Genomic DNA, 16,867 nt, shown 5'->3' on the forward strand with positions numbered 1-16,867 from the left:
TGTCCTTGTGACACCTTCCTTTCAATGCAAAGAGTGTATCTGGTGCAGACAATGTGCAGTCTCCCATGAATGTTTTTATTTTACTTTCTCATTACTAAGTTTTTGTTTTGTTCTCTTGACAATATGTCTTGTTTTCACTTACTTTTTACCAGGTCTGGTTTTACTAATTTTTCATGAGGTTCTAGTTTCAGTGACATTTTTAAGGTTCTGGTTTTATTTACCACAAACTTCTAGTTCCACTGTCTTACCACTAGACTGATTCTGGTTTCTCAAATAAGTTCTCAACTAAACAAACATACAGTCATTTCATTATGATTATACTTGATGGATTATGAACAATATTGCACATTTCTCTTGTGTGAAAGTACTTAAATTTGATTATAATAATGTCCAACCATTTTGAATATAATTTTACATTTCAAAAGAAGTTAAGAAATAAATGTTTGAACTGTTTTAATTATATAAAGTGTCTTATCCATTCGTAATTATACAATTCTTCTTTCTCATCAGCCTCTAGACCTTCTTCTCTTAATTTTGCTTCACTCCTTAGAGTTAAGGAGAAAGCCTGTTGAGAGTTTACTGCGGAACAAAATCAGAGCAGGAAATTTTACTGAAGTGTTACTTCAGGTTACCTTTGGTAGCCATTCAGAGGTAGGGAAAATACTAGTAAATATTTGCCTTTGTAAATGATTTCACAAATATAAATTTCATTTGTTAAACATGCCTGTAACCTTAAAGTAGTAAACGTGAATCTCTATTATCTCTAAAACACCCATTTGTTGCACCTGTTGTGTGGTTTGGTATACTGCTTTACAAAAACAAAACAACTATTGGATGAAATAGTTTGAAAGTTGAGATAAACTCTTTATAGATTATGTAGCTTCTTAAAAATCAAATATTTTTGTGTGTCATATATGTATAAGTTGAAAGTTTTGAATATTAAAAAATATTACCATGTGATATGTTTTTCAAATAATGAATACAAATTCTTACATTTGTTGCAGATTTCATTTACTGATTTTTGTCTTCCTACATTCTTGTAAAATTTTCGCACAGTTTTTATTTTATATAACTGTAAATTTGATAATGTTTTGATTTGAAATACACCATAAAAGTAACTTTTTTTACCATAACAAATTTATAAGCAAGCAGCTTTTATAAATCATGAATCAGAGTAATTCCTTTAATATATATAATAAGTTTTAAAACCATTTTGTATTGATTTGTATATATTTTTTATATTTCATTTTGGTGATTTTCTTGTTCTGTTCAGTATGTTACTTTGGCTGATAAGCTAATGTAAACAAAGTCTAACAAACAGCAACCTTGTTGACAAAACAAATCTCGATACTGTCAAAGGTAAAGATATCTAACTAAACTTATGTCATCTTTTTCTTGAAAAAAACATTTCTTTTTTCCATCACACAACAATATAATTCAAATAAAGTATAAAATAATAAAGGAAACTTAAAAAATCAGGCTAAGCTTTAATAACTTTATTGTGATCTCCAAGTGATTTTATTTGCTGAAAACTGAAAAACATGTTGGCTTATACATTTGAAAAAAAAAGAGCTTTCATTATGTGGGCCTGGGATGGGCAGGTGGTCAGGGCGCTCGACTCGCAATCGGATGGTCACGGGTTCAAATCCCTGTCACACCAAACATGCTCGCTCTTTCAGCCGTGGAGGCATTATAATGTGATGGTCAATCCCACTATTCATTGGTAAAAGAGTAACCCAAGAGTTGGTGGTGGGTGGTGATGACTAGCTGCCTTCCCTCTAGTCTTACACTGCTAAATTAGGGAGAGCTAGTGCACATAGCCCTCTTGTAGCTTTGCGTGAAATTCAAAACAAACAAACAAAAAATTCATTGTTTTCAGATCACTTGTCTATAACTTCTTAAAACTGTGATTAGCTAAAATTTATAAAACTACATTTTTGTTGAAGTTAAGAGGTGTAACTTGACATTGTTTTGTTCAAAACTACTTTGACTTTCCTTTTTTGGGGTTACGAGTGTTGTATTATCCTTAGACAAATTTAAGGAAATTCCCCAAATAATTTTTTTTTATTGAATTAATTTCAGATTAGTGAAATGACTAGTGATTTATTTTCTATAATGTTTTTAATTCAGTGGTATGATTTTCTTTTGGAAAACAGATGCAACAAGCTGGGCACCAAAGTAGTTGTGTCTGTCTGTGACAAAACTTTCCAACTTTTGAATATTATGAAAGTTTCAAGGCTTTGTTTGGTATGCTCGAGTGGGATTCTAATACCCATTTTTATGAGTTTGACAACCATTTCCATTTTCCACCTTGCTATTGTTTTAGTGCTTATTTCTAGGAGTCTAATTGCCTTGGAAGTTTCAGAGGGTCCTTGGCTATGTCTCATACCTTCGGTGCAAGGAGAAGTACAAGTTATATATATATATTGAAAATAATTAAACTTGCCAGTAGCGAGAATTTATAGAAAACGTTATGCCATTATTCAGTATACATGCATGGCAAATAATGCTTATACACACCACCTCATTCTGTCTTTGAAGTCAACAAAATAAATTGTGCACATGGCAAAATCTTTGCTAGTATTATTAGAAAAAAAACAAAAACAGTGGTTGGGTATTTCAAATAAATAACTTTAGCCATTTAACCCTCTTGCTATGGGTAGGTCAAAATATGCATGTCATGACGTTTTAGAGAGTTACATTTGAAATTTCATTAAACTACTTTATTATCATTGTACACAAATAAACTTGGCATCAAAACATAGTTAATAAATCATATTTCACTATTATACTAGTTTTAAGTTCTTAGTTTTGTAAGGAAATATTTTAAAATATTCTCAATCTATTCTAGTATGAAAATTGTGGCATTTGTTCTCTAGGCCTTCCCTCTTCTCTAACTTGACTACCACCCTTCTGAGAAGCATGGAATTTAATGTAAACTACTTGTTATAATATCAGTATTACTAAGGCAAAGCAGTATTACTAAGCATAATTCTTATATCCTTCAATCTTATTTGTTTACGGAGTCAAACTAGAAAATCAGACCCACTTGCCACACCCACCTGTCACATCCTTTCTTTCACAAACTGCCAATAGGTCTCTCTAACATTTTATACTATATTATTTATAGCCAATAGAAAGCTAAAGTTTTAATCTATCAAATGACATATTCCATTTGATTTTTTTTTGTACAGAGAATTGTCTATTTCATCTTCAGTTTGAAAGTTTCTCTTGCAATATTCACATTGACAAGCTTAGCTAAATTTTTAAAGGCTGTTATTCCATAGTTAGAAAGTTGAATTATGATAGTCATAGGACATTGTTTGTTTTGTGAATGTCATTATTCTGTGTTCATTGGTGAATTAGTTAAGTAAATAAGAATAATTTAGTGTACTAGTATCATTAGTATAAAAAGTACGTCATAGATAAGTGTCAACTTTCTTGTTTTTCATGTATATTCTTTATTTGTTCTTATAAAAGTAACTAAAATGTAAAAATTAGAAATTTATTAGGTTAGGTAATGCTAGATTTATCTGGATTTTATTATGAGGTTATAGATTAGGTAAGGTAATGAAAAATAATAAAAATAAAAATTATTCATAAGGTATGCTCACGAGCAGCTTGTGCATTATGTCATTAAATAACCATGCATTCACCAACTGGTTTTCAACTTTTATGACAGATTATTAGTTAGACACAGGTCAAAGGGCAATAAAATAGTAAAATTAAGTATAAATAGATGTATACTGTTATAAGTTTTAAGCTATTTAGGATAAATATCAGTCATTCTAGAATGGAAAAAAGGGTAATTTATATTTTTATTTGTATCTTTTAATGGTGGTTACAAGGTCAGTCAAATTGACCAAATGCATATATAGAATATAAAATAAGAACCTCCTGTCTTTTCTATTTACTGAGATATGAAAATCAAACACAGTGGCCCCCACCCACTCCTTCCATTTTTGGAAATAATTGCTTATGTACACCTGCTTCGCTCTATCATGTGTTTATAACCAACCAAACGCTCAGAATTTCCCCCAAATGGTTTTCTCAGACTATTCAAGGTGTCTGTTTTCCAATATTAAGCTTTTTGTTTCCAATCTTAGAAGGAATGGTTAAGAGAAAACTGTTATTGATAAACAATATTTTTTTTAGACCAAAATAAAGTTTATTTAATAAGCCTGATAATTTACAGTGGAATCTGTGATATTGGTAGGGTAACTTATAATTTTTTGTTATTTCAAAATGCATATATAAAACCTACAAAAGTTATTTTGTTTTACATCCTCCACATGTGAAATTCAGCAAGGTTTAGCATGTAAGGTACAAACTTTTAACAAATATAAGTAGTAGAGATCATTGTTTTCTATATTTCTTTACTTAGTGTTCTATGTTTTAAGAAAAATATCTGAAACTTAAGAATTTATTTGCAAATAATCATAAGAAAAATACATATGCAATGTATTATAACTGAAATGTGGCTGTATTTTACAAAATGTCATTCCATTTGCACAAAGCCAAGGCAGATCACTTTGTAAACTCTAGTATTATGTTATTAGATAAGGTAACATGAGATGCATGTGTCCTGTGATTGCAACTTCTGTAATGTTTGTCAGACGCACCTGAAAGATCAATAAAAAAAGTAATGAATATATATAGATGTATAATGTTATGAGATTTATGCTATTTAGAATAAACATTTGTGATTTCATGTTACAATTTATAGTCATTCTGGGGTGAAAAAGGCACAACTTTTATCTTGTTTCCTAATTTTTTATGGTGGTTACAAAGTCGGTCAATTTGATCAAACCTGTACAGAGTTAAGATAGAGAAAATTACAGATAAAATATAAAGTTTTTCTAAAAACACGTTTGATATTTATCTGTATTTTATTTGGAGGTTATAGATTTTTTGCAAATGAAATTTGACAATTTTCAGATACATAAAGGTATTTTTAATCTTAAAATCAAATTTACTTTGCATGTGGGATAGTTAACATTCCAAAAAAAAAATTGCACGAGCAAATTAATTAAATGATTTTAAAACTTAATTTAGAAATCTGATATCTTGTGTATGAGAGCCTTATTATGTTTAATGATAATCTGCCAAATTTTGTGAAGATATGTAAACTGTATTAACATTTATAGTATGGAAACTATAACAACCACAAAATGGTTACAAGGTCAGTTCCTGGGACCAAACCTGTAGTGAAAAGTTTATACAACCTATAACCGTGTATTTCAAAGAATTTCCTAAATTGCTGTCATCAGAATTGTCTACATATAATCCTTTGTTCCAACCAGAGCTCTAAAATCATCCATTTTATTCCTAGCATTACAAGAATAACAGTTAAATCCAACATTAAAACTACTTTTGTACTTTGATCCTACATTATACTTTTCTCTACATATTTTTTTTTCTTCATTATTCTAGCTCACTCCACTGTCTAGCCCTAGTTTATAGCTGCCCTTACAGTTGAGTTAATAGCTCTAGTAAACAAACCAGCCCCTACCTTATTTAAATGTAAACTATCCATTAAAAAAAAAGTTCCCTTTTCCCATTGAACTGACCTTCAGCAAATGATAGTATAAAGGGGTAGAGAAATACTTTGTCATCTTTAGTTTTCTTCATAGAAGTTCTATATGTGTACTTTTGTGTAATTCAAAACATCTATTTTAGTTTGTAATGGTGGTCATATAAATTTTATCCACTTTGTGTGCTTTTATATTTCAGAGTCTTTATTTTTTAGTTTTGCCACTCAGTGATTTTCATAGAAGGATTTTTATGGTCATTAGTTTGAAATTTAAAATAATTGTTTAATTAAGTAAAATGCATCCATTCAGCAATTATGAAGCAAGTGTAGTGAATTGTTAAGATTAAATATAGATAATTCCATCATGGAAAGTTCTGGAATTTTGTTCTTAGTTTTCAACCATAACTCCAAAAAATCATTGTTTGGTCTTAACTGCACTTGAATAATTTGAAAGTGGTACTTCTAAGTATTGTTATGAATATACAAATAAATTCAATGTTCTTCAAATGTGTGAAGTCTCAATTAAGTGATCTTACATTGTATGAATATCTTGTATTCTGGGCTTGTCTTTAATGAAGCACTGACAGTCTCTGAAACTGTGTGAATCGTCAATAATCTATAAAAGCAATTTTGTTTATGCACAGACAAGTGAATGAACATGTTTAACAGTATATTTTGGTTAAGCTGTATGATGTAATGTTATGTGACTTTTTAACATTTTGTAACTTAATTTTGAAAAAGGATATTAATTTCATAATTGAAATGGTTGTTTTCTACTTTTATATTGAAAAATGTTACATGACTCTTAAAATTTAAGTTTTGCTTTTAATTTCACTATAAATTTTCTAAATAAAAATGATAAACTTCAAGCAGTAAGGTAATAAAAATGATATTTCACAGGATTTTATTTGAGTCAATGTTTATCTTAAATAAATGTAGTCCTAACATATAAATCTAATTCTTGAATTTCAGGTTTTGGAAGAATACTCACCATCAGTGTTAAATATTGCTGAGGTGCTACTGAAATCACTAGAACCTATAATATCATATTTTGGATCTACTTTGTATCAAAAGGCATTTGTAACTTTTAATACATTTTGTAAACAGGTTAGTATCAGAAAGATATAGAGAAATCATCAGTAGTATCATCTGATAAAGCTTAATGATAGACTATGTTTATAATCAAAGATGGTTATACTAATCTAATTACTCACTAACCCTTTAAACACTTTCCTGCGCAAGTCACTGTGTTACATTCAAAGTTTAATTAAACAGCTTTACTATCAGTTTATGATTTGAAGTTTTATGTTATCTAAGTTTTAAGTTCTTTATTTCAAAAGAAACCTTTGAAAAACTACTTAAAACTTCTGATTTATTTTCACATAACCAATGAGTCATGAAAATTCTCTAGTTTGGCACTCTGTACCTTCATTAATGCAATTGCAGTTCTTTAGATTATGTCTAGACTATAAGATACATAACCTTTCTTTTGACTCGTACATTTCAAAGTTCTCTGAATGAATACAGTTGAAACAAGTAATAAATTGTTTCAACCCCTGATAGGTGCCACACCAACAATCGACAGATTTGTTTGAGCTTTGTAGCCTACATGAAGACGTTACATACACATTTGTATAGTCATTAGAAAGAGCTCATTTTACACTATAATCAAGGAGTACATGTAACTGATTGTAGTATTATTGGCTGCTTGATTGACTATAGCACTTACTGTTGTTTCTTACCTAAATATATTATAGTGAGAGATACAGTTTAAATTGTATTTAGATCTGATATATTTATATTTCAGTTAATTATGTATTCTTTGTTTTAAAATGCATAATTGTCAGGTTTACACATTTTCTTTAACAAATTTAAACAAATTCTTCACGAGAATTTTGCCAAAGAATTGCACCTGTAAGCCAGAGACGACATAATATGCCTCAAGGGTACTGTTGACTTGTGTTGAGATGAATAATAAGTGGTATAGGACAAGAAAGGAAAATAAAATATTAAAAATGAACTATGAGTGAAAAGGAAAAGACCTGAAACTACGAATTTAATAAAAAGTTTTTTTTTTCTTTTCTGTTTCCTAATTTTAATTATTTCATTGCATTATATATTGATGATAATAACTAGAGTTAGTGATATGGTAGAGAAAATTAAAATATAAACATTTACCTTAAACTTTTTGATATTCATTTAGGATGCTCCAGAGGTTATGCAAATGAAATATGTAAACTATAAAATGAAGAAAAGTATTTTTATACTTAAAATGCAAATCACCTTCACTCAAACAATTTTAACAGTTTGAGTGCAGGTAACTACTATAGATGAATAACATTTTTATTAGAAAGATGTAATTATAATAATGTCATTTTTTTGTGTACAAAATACTTATAAATGCTCAGAGTTGCCATATGTTTTTTGCACAAATGTCCTTCCCCCAGTCAAAGTGATGCAAACTGTATCAGCCCGTGCTGAAAGATTTAATATTTTTATAGATGTAATTAACAATTCAGAATTTAATAAAACATTTTAATATCAATTTATGTCAGTAAACCTTGCATAAAAATGTAGATTATAATTCAAACTTTTATATTGTCTGAGTTTTAACTTATTTCAAAAAGAAAGCACCTGAACTCTGACTTTTCCCATTCAAAATTTTGTAATGTCAAATATAGGCGGCTACAGTTTCTAAAGTGGCCAGGTGGTTAGGGTGCTCGACTCGCAATCTGAGGGTCGCGGGTTCGAATCTCTGTCCCACCAAACATACTCGACCTTTCAGCAATGGGGTGTTATAATGTGACAGTCAATCCCACTATTCGTTGGTGAAAGAGTAGCCCAAGAGTTGGCAGTGGGTGGTGATGACTAGCTACCTTCCCTGTAGTCTTTCACTGCTAAATAAGGGATGGCTAATGCAGATAGTCCATTATTTTGGTTTTCAGTTGTAGCTTAAAGTTATGATGTATTTACTTGAATTTTTACATGCTTGTTTAAAATTGGAGGAGGCATTTTGCTTGGAGGATTTTGTTTCTGTTGTAGCTAATGGAACATATAATAATTGATAAAATGACATGTTGTTCAAGTTAACCTGAAATAAATTATTTGTAATTGCTTAGTAGGTGTTTATACTTTTATTTCATTATCAGCATTAATAACGAGAGAATGATAAATAAAAGAAGTAATATTATTTAAAACAAAACAATTTTTTGAACAATAAATTATTCAAATTAAACCCATTATTTATTTATAAACATAGCTGCATATTTAACTTAGGTTTCCCTAATATTTGTTGAATTACAGGAAGTTATTAGTAATCTGGTTACACATGTTGGAAGTGGGATAACTGCAGAAGTGGATGCTGCACTTGATACACTTGTAGTACTTGGGGATCAAACTACAGAAAAAATGGCTTCTTTTGGTACTTTTATTAAGGTAGAACCTGAATTAATTTTAATATTGTATTATTGAATAAAATAAGAAGACTCGCTAATGTTTTCATATTGGTTGATAACCCTCTAAAGTTAATTCTGTAGAGAAAGGGTTGACTTGCTTTATCTTATTCTTACTTTATGTTAATTTTTCACGATGATGAGAATTATAAAGTAGAATTCTCTGTAGTTCACTTAAATTATCACCTCGTAAAACAGAAATGAATGAGACATCTTACGACCAAGTATTAAAATTCTAGTAAGTCTTTTGGTGCAGCCCCCTGGTTAACAGAGCACATATAGACCATTGTGTAGCTTTGTACTAAAATAAACAAAAAAACCTTAGCCTTTGCAGTTAATTTGAGTTTAATATTTTATAATGTGGAAGCATTTTTATGTGTTGTATGACTTTTATGTGTTTTCTAGAGTATCCTGGACTTTTTGGACAACCTTACTCTAAGCCAAATAAAAAAGGTATACACAGTATTAAGTGTACTAGCTTATCAAGGAGGTCAAGAAGGACATAAGTTACAAGTAAGTGAAATGATTAGAAATTTTAACTAAACAAAATAATCACCTAAATCAGTGGACACAAATAAATTGTCAAGATCTGTTAACACAGTTATAGATTCCTAAAAATACAAATGATTGAGTGAGATAGCTAGAAATGAAAATATTGAAAAAAGTATCAAAAATAGAAATAAAACTTTTGAATTGTGTAAATGTTGTTAAATAGATACAATTTTAGTTTAGTGTTAGTTGTTGAGTAATGTTTTAAGTATTATATGGTCATATTTTGTGGAAAAAAATTAAGTGAAAATTTATTTAATTGAAAAAAGTTTTGCAAAAATAATGGTGCTGTTTATTTCACTTCAATATTGTTATATTCATATCTATGTCAAACTGAAAATATTAACTAATTATTTGAAAATCTTGTTTAAATCAAAGCCCTAAAGATGCATTTTTTGTTTTACAATTCAATGTAAGCAATGAAAAATGTATAATAAAGAAGATTATGTTCTATCTGAAATTCCCGCCAAACATGCTCGCCCTTTCAGCTGTGGGGGCATTATAACATGACGGTCAATCCCACTATTCATTGGTAAAAGAGTAGCCCTAGAGTTGGCGGTGGGTGCTGATGATTAGCTTCCTTTCCTCTAGTCTTATACTGTTAAATTAGGGACAGCTAGCACAGATAGCCCTAGTGTAGCTTTGCGCAAAATTCAAAACAAACAATCTGAAATCTAACAGCATTTATGCATTGTATTGACATTATTTGGTTGGCTAGAGGATGCTAAATGCTTTGTTGGCTATAAATTATTACTTAGTTGAGTTGTACATGTTGTATTAATGACTTTCATTACTGTAAGTTATACATCAGTAAAAGTATTATTGAATATTAGAAAAGAAGTCATTGAATAAAGAGTTTATTGAATATCATATTAAATTACAGGGTTATATTTGTACATTCTTAACCCTCTCACTATGGGCTTGATCAGTGTGACCAACCTTGTAATCCTAAAGTAACCATCAGTTTCTATTGTGTAACTATTATATTTTGTGTATCTTCATGAAATTTAGCAAGCTTTCAGTAAACATTACAGGTCTTTTGTACACAAAAAGCAGATTTTTAATTAAGTGTTTTTCATTAAAATGTGTCTATCAATATATGGAGTCAGAGTTTTGACTGTTCTAAGTGCAAAATGATTTTCATGTTAAGATTAAAAATACTTTTCTTCATCTGAAAATTTTGAAATTTCATTTGCATAATCTCTAAAACTTCCTATACAAATATCAAACGTTTTTTTTTTTTCAGTAAAACTATATTTTATCTGTTATATTCTCTACCATAATTCTATATGCGTTTGGTTGATTTGACCAACCTTGTAACTATAAACAAAAATTGAAATAAATCTAAATTACTTTTTTTTATTCTAGAATGACTGTAAATTGCAACATGAAATTGCAATTGTTTATCCTGAATAGCTTACAACTATTCACAGTATATGTTTGTTTATACTTCATTTTATAGTTTTATTGCCTTTAGACCCTTGTCTGATTAATATTCCTGCTACACAGTTTGTAAATTACTTGGCGAACATGTAGCTTACATTATCGTATTGAATGATATAATGTGCAAGCTGCTCGCTATCATACCTCATAATGATTTTTTTTTCATTATTTTATCTAATTTAACCTAATAAGTTTCTGATTTTTGCAATTTAGTTACTTTTATATGAATAGATAGAGAACATACATGAAAAACCTGTTACTTGGTTTTTTGCTGTATGTCGATGAAATGTAAGCCTACTTTTTAGACTAATGGTACTCGTACACTAAAAAATTTTTATTTACTTAAGTAATTCACCTAAGAACACAGAATAATAACATGCACAAAGCAAACAATGTCCTATGACTATCATAATTAATTTTTCTAATTCATAATTCATCTTATTTTGTTTAGCTTGATGATCTCAAAACCATGAGAAGCTTTCAAACTAAAGATGAAATAGACAATACTCTATAAAGAAAACAATGTAATATAACATGCCATTTGGTAGATTAAAACCTTGGCTTTCTACTGGTTACTAATAATGTAGTATAAAACGTTAAAGAAAGAGAATTATTGTCAGTTTGTGAAAGAGACTATGTGATAAGTGGGTCTGATTTTCTAGTTTATGACCTTGTAACAAATAAGATTGAAGGCTATAAAAATTATGCTTTGCCTTAGTAATACTGATATTATAACAAGTAGTTTACATTAAATTCCATGCTTCTCAGAAAGGTGGTAGTCAAATTAGAGAAGAGGGAAGGCCTAGAGAACAATTGCCACAATTTTCATACTAGAAGAGATTGAGAATTATTTTTCATATTCCCTTACAAAATTAAGAACTTAAAACTTATATAATATTAAACTTTGATTTAATAACTATGTTTTGATACCAAGTTTATTCATATATACTGATAATAAAATAATTTAATTGAATTTCGAATGTAACTTTAAAAAGTTGTGATGTGCAGTTTGACCTACCCTTAACAAGAGGGTTAAATTGTTAAGAATTCAAGCATTTATAGTTTGACCTTTTTAAAGTAATAAAGTAACTTTTTTTTACAGGATGATATTTCAATTATGATAAGAAAACAGCTTACCAACACAAACCCAAAGTATGTATGTTAATGTTTTTTTTTTATTTATACTCAATTGTCACTCCTTGCATAGTATTATGTCTTCCTAACATTTTTCTGATGGGATTTATTTTAGTTTAGATTAAGAATGGTAAAACTTAACAACAGCAACAAATTGCTGTGTAGGCCTATCTTTTGTATAAAGCAGACTAGTTCATCTGGTGTTACAAGTTGTTATAAAAAACTTGAACAACCGGTTCAAGCTTGCAACCATTTTAGTTTTACTGCCACAAACAAGGGCTTGTCTGAGGAAGGACATCAGTAGCAAAATATGTGAATCTAATGTCAAATAAAAGTGACATTTAATGTTGCATATAGTGTGGACACTTTTATACTTGATGAACAGTTTGGTCACCATGGCTCAAAATAGTATAGTATTACTTTTTAAGCCTGGCATTGTTTTATACTTTGCTAGTACTACAAAATAAAGTATGTTTTTTAAGAGTGCAGACTGTTACTAAATAGTTTATACCATAATGAAATAAAGAAATGTAAAAACTTGGTACCTCTGATAGTTTGCTGTGTTCTTAAGAAACAGATTCTAATTAGTGTCTAGGTACATGGGGTCCTTGTTATACGTCATCTCGATATAAGTTGTTTTGCACTTACGTCGCTGGAACACAACGTTAAATTCCCCACACATACATCTTTTATAGTTTTTGACTCGGTTCAGCTTAACTCTCTCAACACAGGCTTGATCAATTTGACTGACCATGTGACCTCTTTGTACTCTTTAGTCTTTATAGATGTAATACTTCTAACTTGCAATATAGTGTGTATATCCTCACAAAATTTGGCAGTCTTTCAGTTAACATTATAAGTCTTTCACATATAAAAAATCATATTTTTTTATTGTTGATGACACTTAACCCTACTTTTTTAATACTAATGGTAGTAACAGTAAATAATTTTAATTTAATTAAATAATGCACCAAAAAACATGCAAGTAGAAAAACAGACAACCCTGAAATTTTTATTTAAAAAGACACCCAAGGAACCCAAAGCAGGCCCTTCTGGTACTGAAGTGAAGGAAAATTCTGAGCCTGCATTTTTTATAGAGATAAAGATGGCAGATGACAGTGATGTTGATGACCTTACAGCTGCAACTCCATTCTTATCCTCTGCCTAATCCTCTCCCAACACCTTCTCAATCAAGCAAATCAAGCACAATGCATACACCCCCTAAAATAAGAACATAAAAATTAAAGGTTATGGTAAAATCTTTTTAAAATGCTGTTTAATATTCTATGATTTTTTTACACTAAAAACGGTTTTCTGTTTTAGTCATTGCTTAAAAATGCAACAACTATGTTTTCTATTAAAGAAGGAAAATGTTTTAAAGTGTACCGGGCTGCTTCAAAGTGCTCATAAAAATGGTTTTCAATGAAGTGTTTGGTGATATAAATGCTGTTTAAAGGCTCTTGAACTCAGAATTAGTTGTAAATATGTGTACATTATGTGTTGTATAGTACAGTACGTATTTTTGTTGCTAGGTATAAAACACAACATTTTCTTAAGGTATGGTTCCTATTAAATACCATATTTCATTGTTTCTTATAAGAGAAATTGCTCTGCTTTGCATAGGCAATATTTACGCTCTTACAGTCCATATCCCCTCCATTTCCCATTATTCTTATGGGAGAAAATTCCCCATTATACATCGTGTCATTATAAGTTGCAGTCCATATCCCCTCCATTTCCCATTATTCTTATGGGAGAAAATTCCCCGTTATACATCGTTTCATTATAAGTTGCAGTCTATATCCCCTCCATTTCCCATTATTCTTATGGGAGAAAATTCCCCGTTATACATCGTTTCATTATAAGTTGCAGTCTATATCCCCTCCATTTCCCATTATTCTTATGGGAGAAAATTCCTCGTTATACATCGTTTCACTATGAGTTGCAAAATTCTGGTCCCTAACTCCGATATATAACGAAGACCCCCTGTACAGCATCATGATGCAAAGGGAAGAAAAGATTATACAAAATCTTTTTACAGTTTTTTTAAGTTAATTTATTTAACAGTAAATTTTGATATTTTATAAATCTTAAGTACAACGTTTATTGTAAAGAGTTTTGGATAACTTATACAATTTTCTGGGGTTAAAAATAATCTTATGACTGATTAGAATACAACCAAAGTCTAAACTTGAAAATGTTCTTTATTACTACATATTATTATGCCATCAATGGCTAACAATGAAAAACAAAACAAATTGTTTTCAAGTAGTATATTGTTGATTTTAAAACTGTATTGTAGATTGCTGGTCCTTAATACAGAAATTGTGTAAGTTGGTTTTCTTTGGCTATTACTTAACCAACTTTTTACATGCACTAGTGTAATCATTTTAAAATTGAAGTCAATTTGCCAAATAAAAATTGGGTATAAATTATTAAGTGCACATATCTGGCAACTGCAATAGACACAGGAGGAATGGATGGTTTGAGTGAGTTGGTTTATTTATAAATATATAGGTTTAAATGTCAACTTGCAACAGTATCAGGTGTGGCTAGTCGTCTGGAGCATGTCAGACTGTGGAGTGAAGGGTGCAACTGAACATATCCAAGAATTTCATTTGTGGGAGTGTTATAAAAGTGACAGTAAATCCCATTATTTGACTCAAAGAGCTGAGAAAGTCCTTGTGGTGGCAGAATGCTGGCTTGTTTCTTTCCTGGGCATTAGTGTAAAATTAGGGATGATTATGTTAAGCCATAGGAGTTTCTGACTTGGCTGTTTATCTCATAAGGTGCTTGTTAGGTTGAAATAATAATAAAGTTATTTTCTAAGCATTTAAAATCACAGGAAAAAAAATTTGCTCAAAAATAATGTTATATGTTTATAAGTTCATTCTCTTGTCATGAAAGGAAAGAAAAAAGTTTATTTGTTTACAAGAGTATTTTTGAAACATAAATGCAGTATTTTAGTTTCTTTTCTGAGCTTTTAAATTTCATATTCATTTAATTAATACATCCATATATTTTGGTAAAGTTAATACTGAAATGGAAACTATGATAGACTAAAAAAGGTTTTAATCAGTTACTCTTTTTAGGTATCAGAGAATGGGGGTTATAGGAGCTCTGATGGCTTCTAAATCCATGGCAGCTGCTGGGTAAGTTTAAAATCACTGGGTATAGTGTATTTACAAATATATGTCCTCATAGTAGAAAGAGTTAATTTTGAAAAATGAGCCTGTAGTTTTAACCTATTGTAAAATTTCTCTAAGTCTTCTTGAAGGGTGAATACATCAATAGAATTTCTTATTGGAACGAAATTTGTTACCTTTATATTCTTTTCTTTCCACCATTGTTCTTCACTCTTATTAAGTTCACATACCTTTTATTGTTGTATCCCTTTGAACAATATTATCTGATGCATGTGTTCATTCATTTTCTTACATTGTTGCCCATATTTATGTTCTAAATTTTGATTTTTTAAATTTAGTTGATTTACTACAATTAACTGTATTTATACAGTTTTATACTTTTATTATTATTTTTCATATGTTACTTCCCTTAGCTCATTCGTGGTTTCAGGAACATGTTATCGAGCCTTCAATCTACGTGTTATTTGGTCTTTCAACCTAACCCTTATATTAACAGTTTCATTGTCACTGGTAACCTGAAGAAGGGCTGTTGCCAGAAACGTCGTTTTCTTGTTTCATTGACAAAGTTATTTTAATTTGGCAAGTTTTTCACCACTACTTTATATTCTATTTTGCAATATATTATCCAAAAGCTTCATGTAACAAATAGAAAATGAGTAAAAATGCCAGAATGAGTTACTTAGTTAGTGACTCAATAGGTTCAAGTTTTATATTCTTAATTGTAATTATGTATATTTTGTGTTTCTAATTGGTTGTGAGTCTTGGCATCGTTTTTTTGGTATTAGAAAGCTATAAAAGGGAGAAATTGAAGCTGAGCAATCTTGAATTAATAAAAGAAATAACAATGAGAAATCATAATGGTAGTATTTTGATTGATTTGATAAATATAATAATAGAAAATAGTAATTTGAAAATCTTAATTATTTTCAAGAGTCATGATACTAAAAATTTAAGCTGGACAAACTTGAATTAAACTAAAATAATAATCATAAATAATAATGGAAATATTTTGATCATTTGATTATTTCCGTGAAATTAGTCAATTATATTGTAATTTTGATTAACTGTTTATTTTACATTACAATTAATTGATGCTCATAGGAGGCAATTAATTGATTTAACTGTCCAGCTCTAGTACAAAGCAAACAAATTACACTTTATTATCCTTGAGAAAATGGTATTGTATTCAGCAAAAAATTTTAACTAATTAGTCACTATGATTTGTTTTATATCTCTCTCTTTTTCACCCTGTCTACTTTTTTTACATCCTAAGAAATGCATTAAACTTGCTCGTGGGTATCTGAGGAATATTTTCAGGTACATGTAAATCAAAAATTTTCATTATATGAAAAACTGGGCCTGCCATGGCCTGGTGGTTAGAGCACTTGACTCAGGTTGCAAGTTTGAATCCCTTCATTGAACATCCCTGGCTTTTTAGCTGTGGTGGCATTATAATTTGAGTGAAGTGGTGATGGTTGGTTTTCACTAGAGGCCCGGCATGGCCAGGTGGTTAGGGCGCTTGACTCGCAATCTGCGGGTCGCGGGTTCGAATCCCCGTCACACCAAACATGCTCGCCCTTTCAGCCGTGGGGGTATTATAATTTGACGGT

The 16,867-nt window shown here is 29.9% G+C and overlaps 1 protein-coding gene across 1 annotated transcript in view; it reads left to right on the top strand.

Annotated features, from left to right (window-relative positions):
• The window catches only part of LOC106464417 (Fanconi anemia group D2 protein-like), a 159,553-nt gene that overhangs the window by 68,165 nt on the left and 74,521 nt on the right, over positions 1–16,867 (top strand). The window contains exons 15-20 of the mRNA XM_022392124.1: positions 511–651; positions 6,506–6,640; positions 8,837–8,968; positions 9,391–9,498; positions 12,080–12,129; positions 15,204–15,263. Of these exons, the coding sequence (XP_022247832.1) occupies positions 511–651; positions 6,506–6,640; positions 8,837–8,968; positions 9,391–9,498; positions 12,080–12,129; positions 15,204–15,263 (626 nt within the window). The remainder of the gene's footprint in view (positions 1–510; positions 652–6,505; positions 6,641–8,836; positions 8,969–9,390; positions 9,499–12,079; positions 12,130–15,203; positions 15,264–16,867) is intronic.

This window comes from Limulus polyphemus, unplaced genomic scaffold (genome assembly GCF_000517525.1).
Source record: "Limulus polyphemus unplaced genomic scaffold, Limulus_polyphemus-2.1.2 Scaffold1644, whole genome shotgun sequence".
NCBI lineage: Eukaryota > Metazoa > Arthropoda > Merostomata > Xiphosura > Limulidae > Limulus > Limulus polyphemus.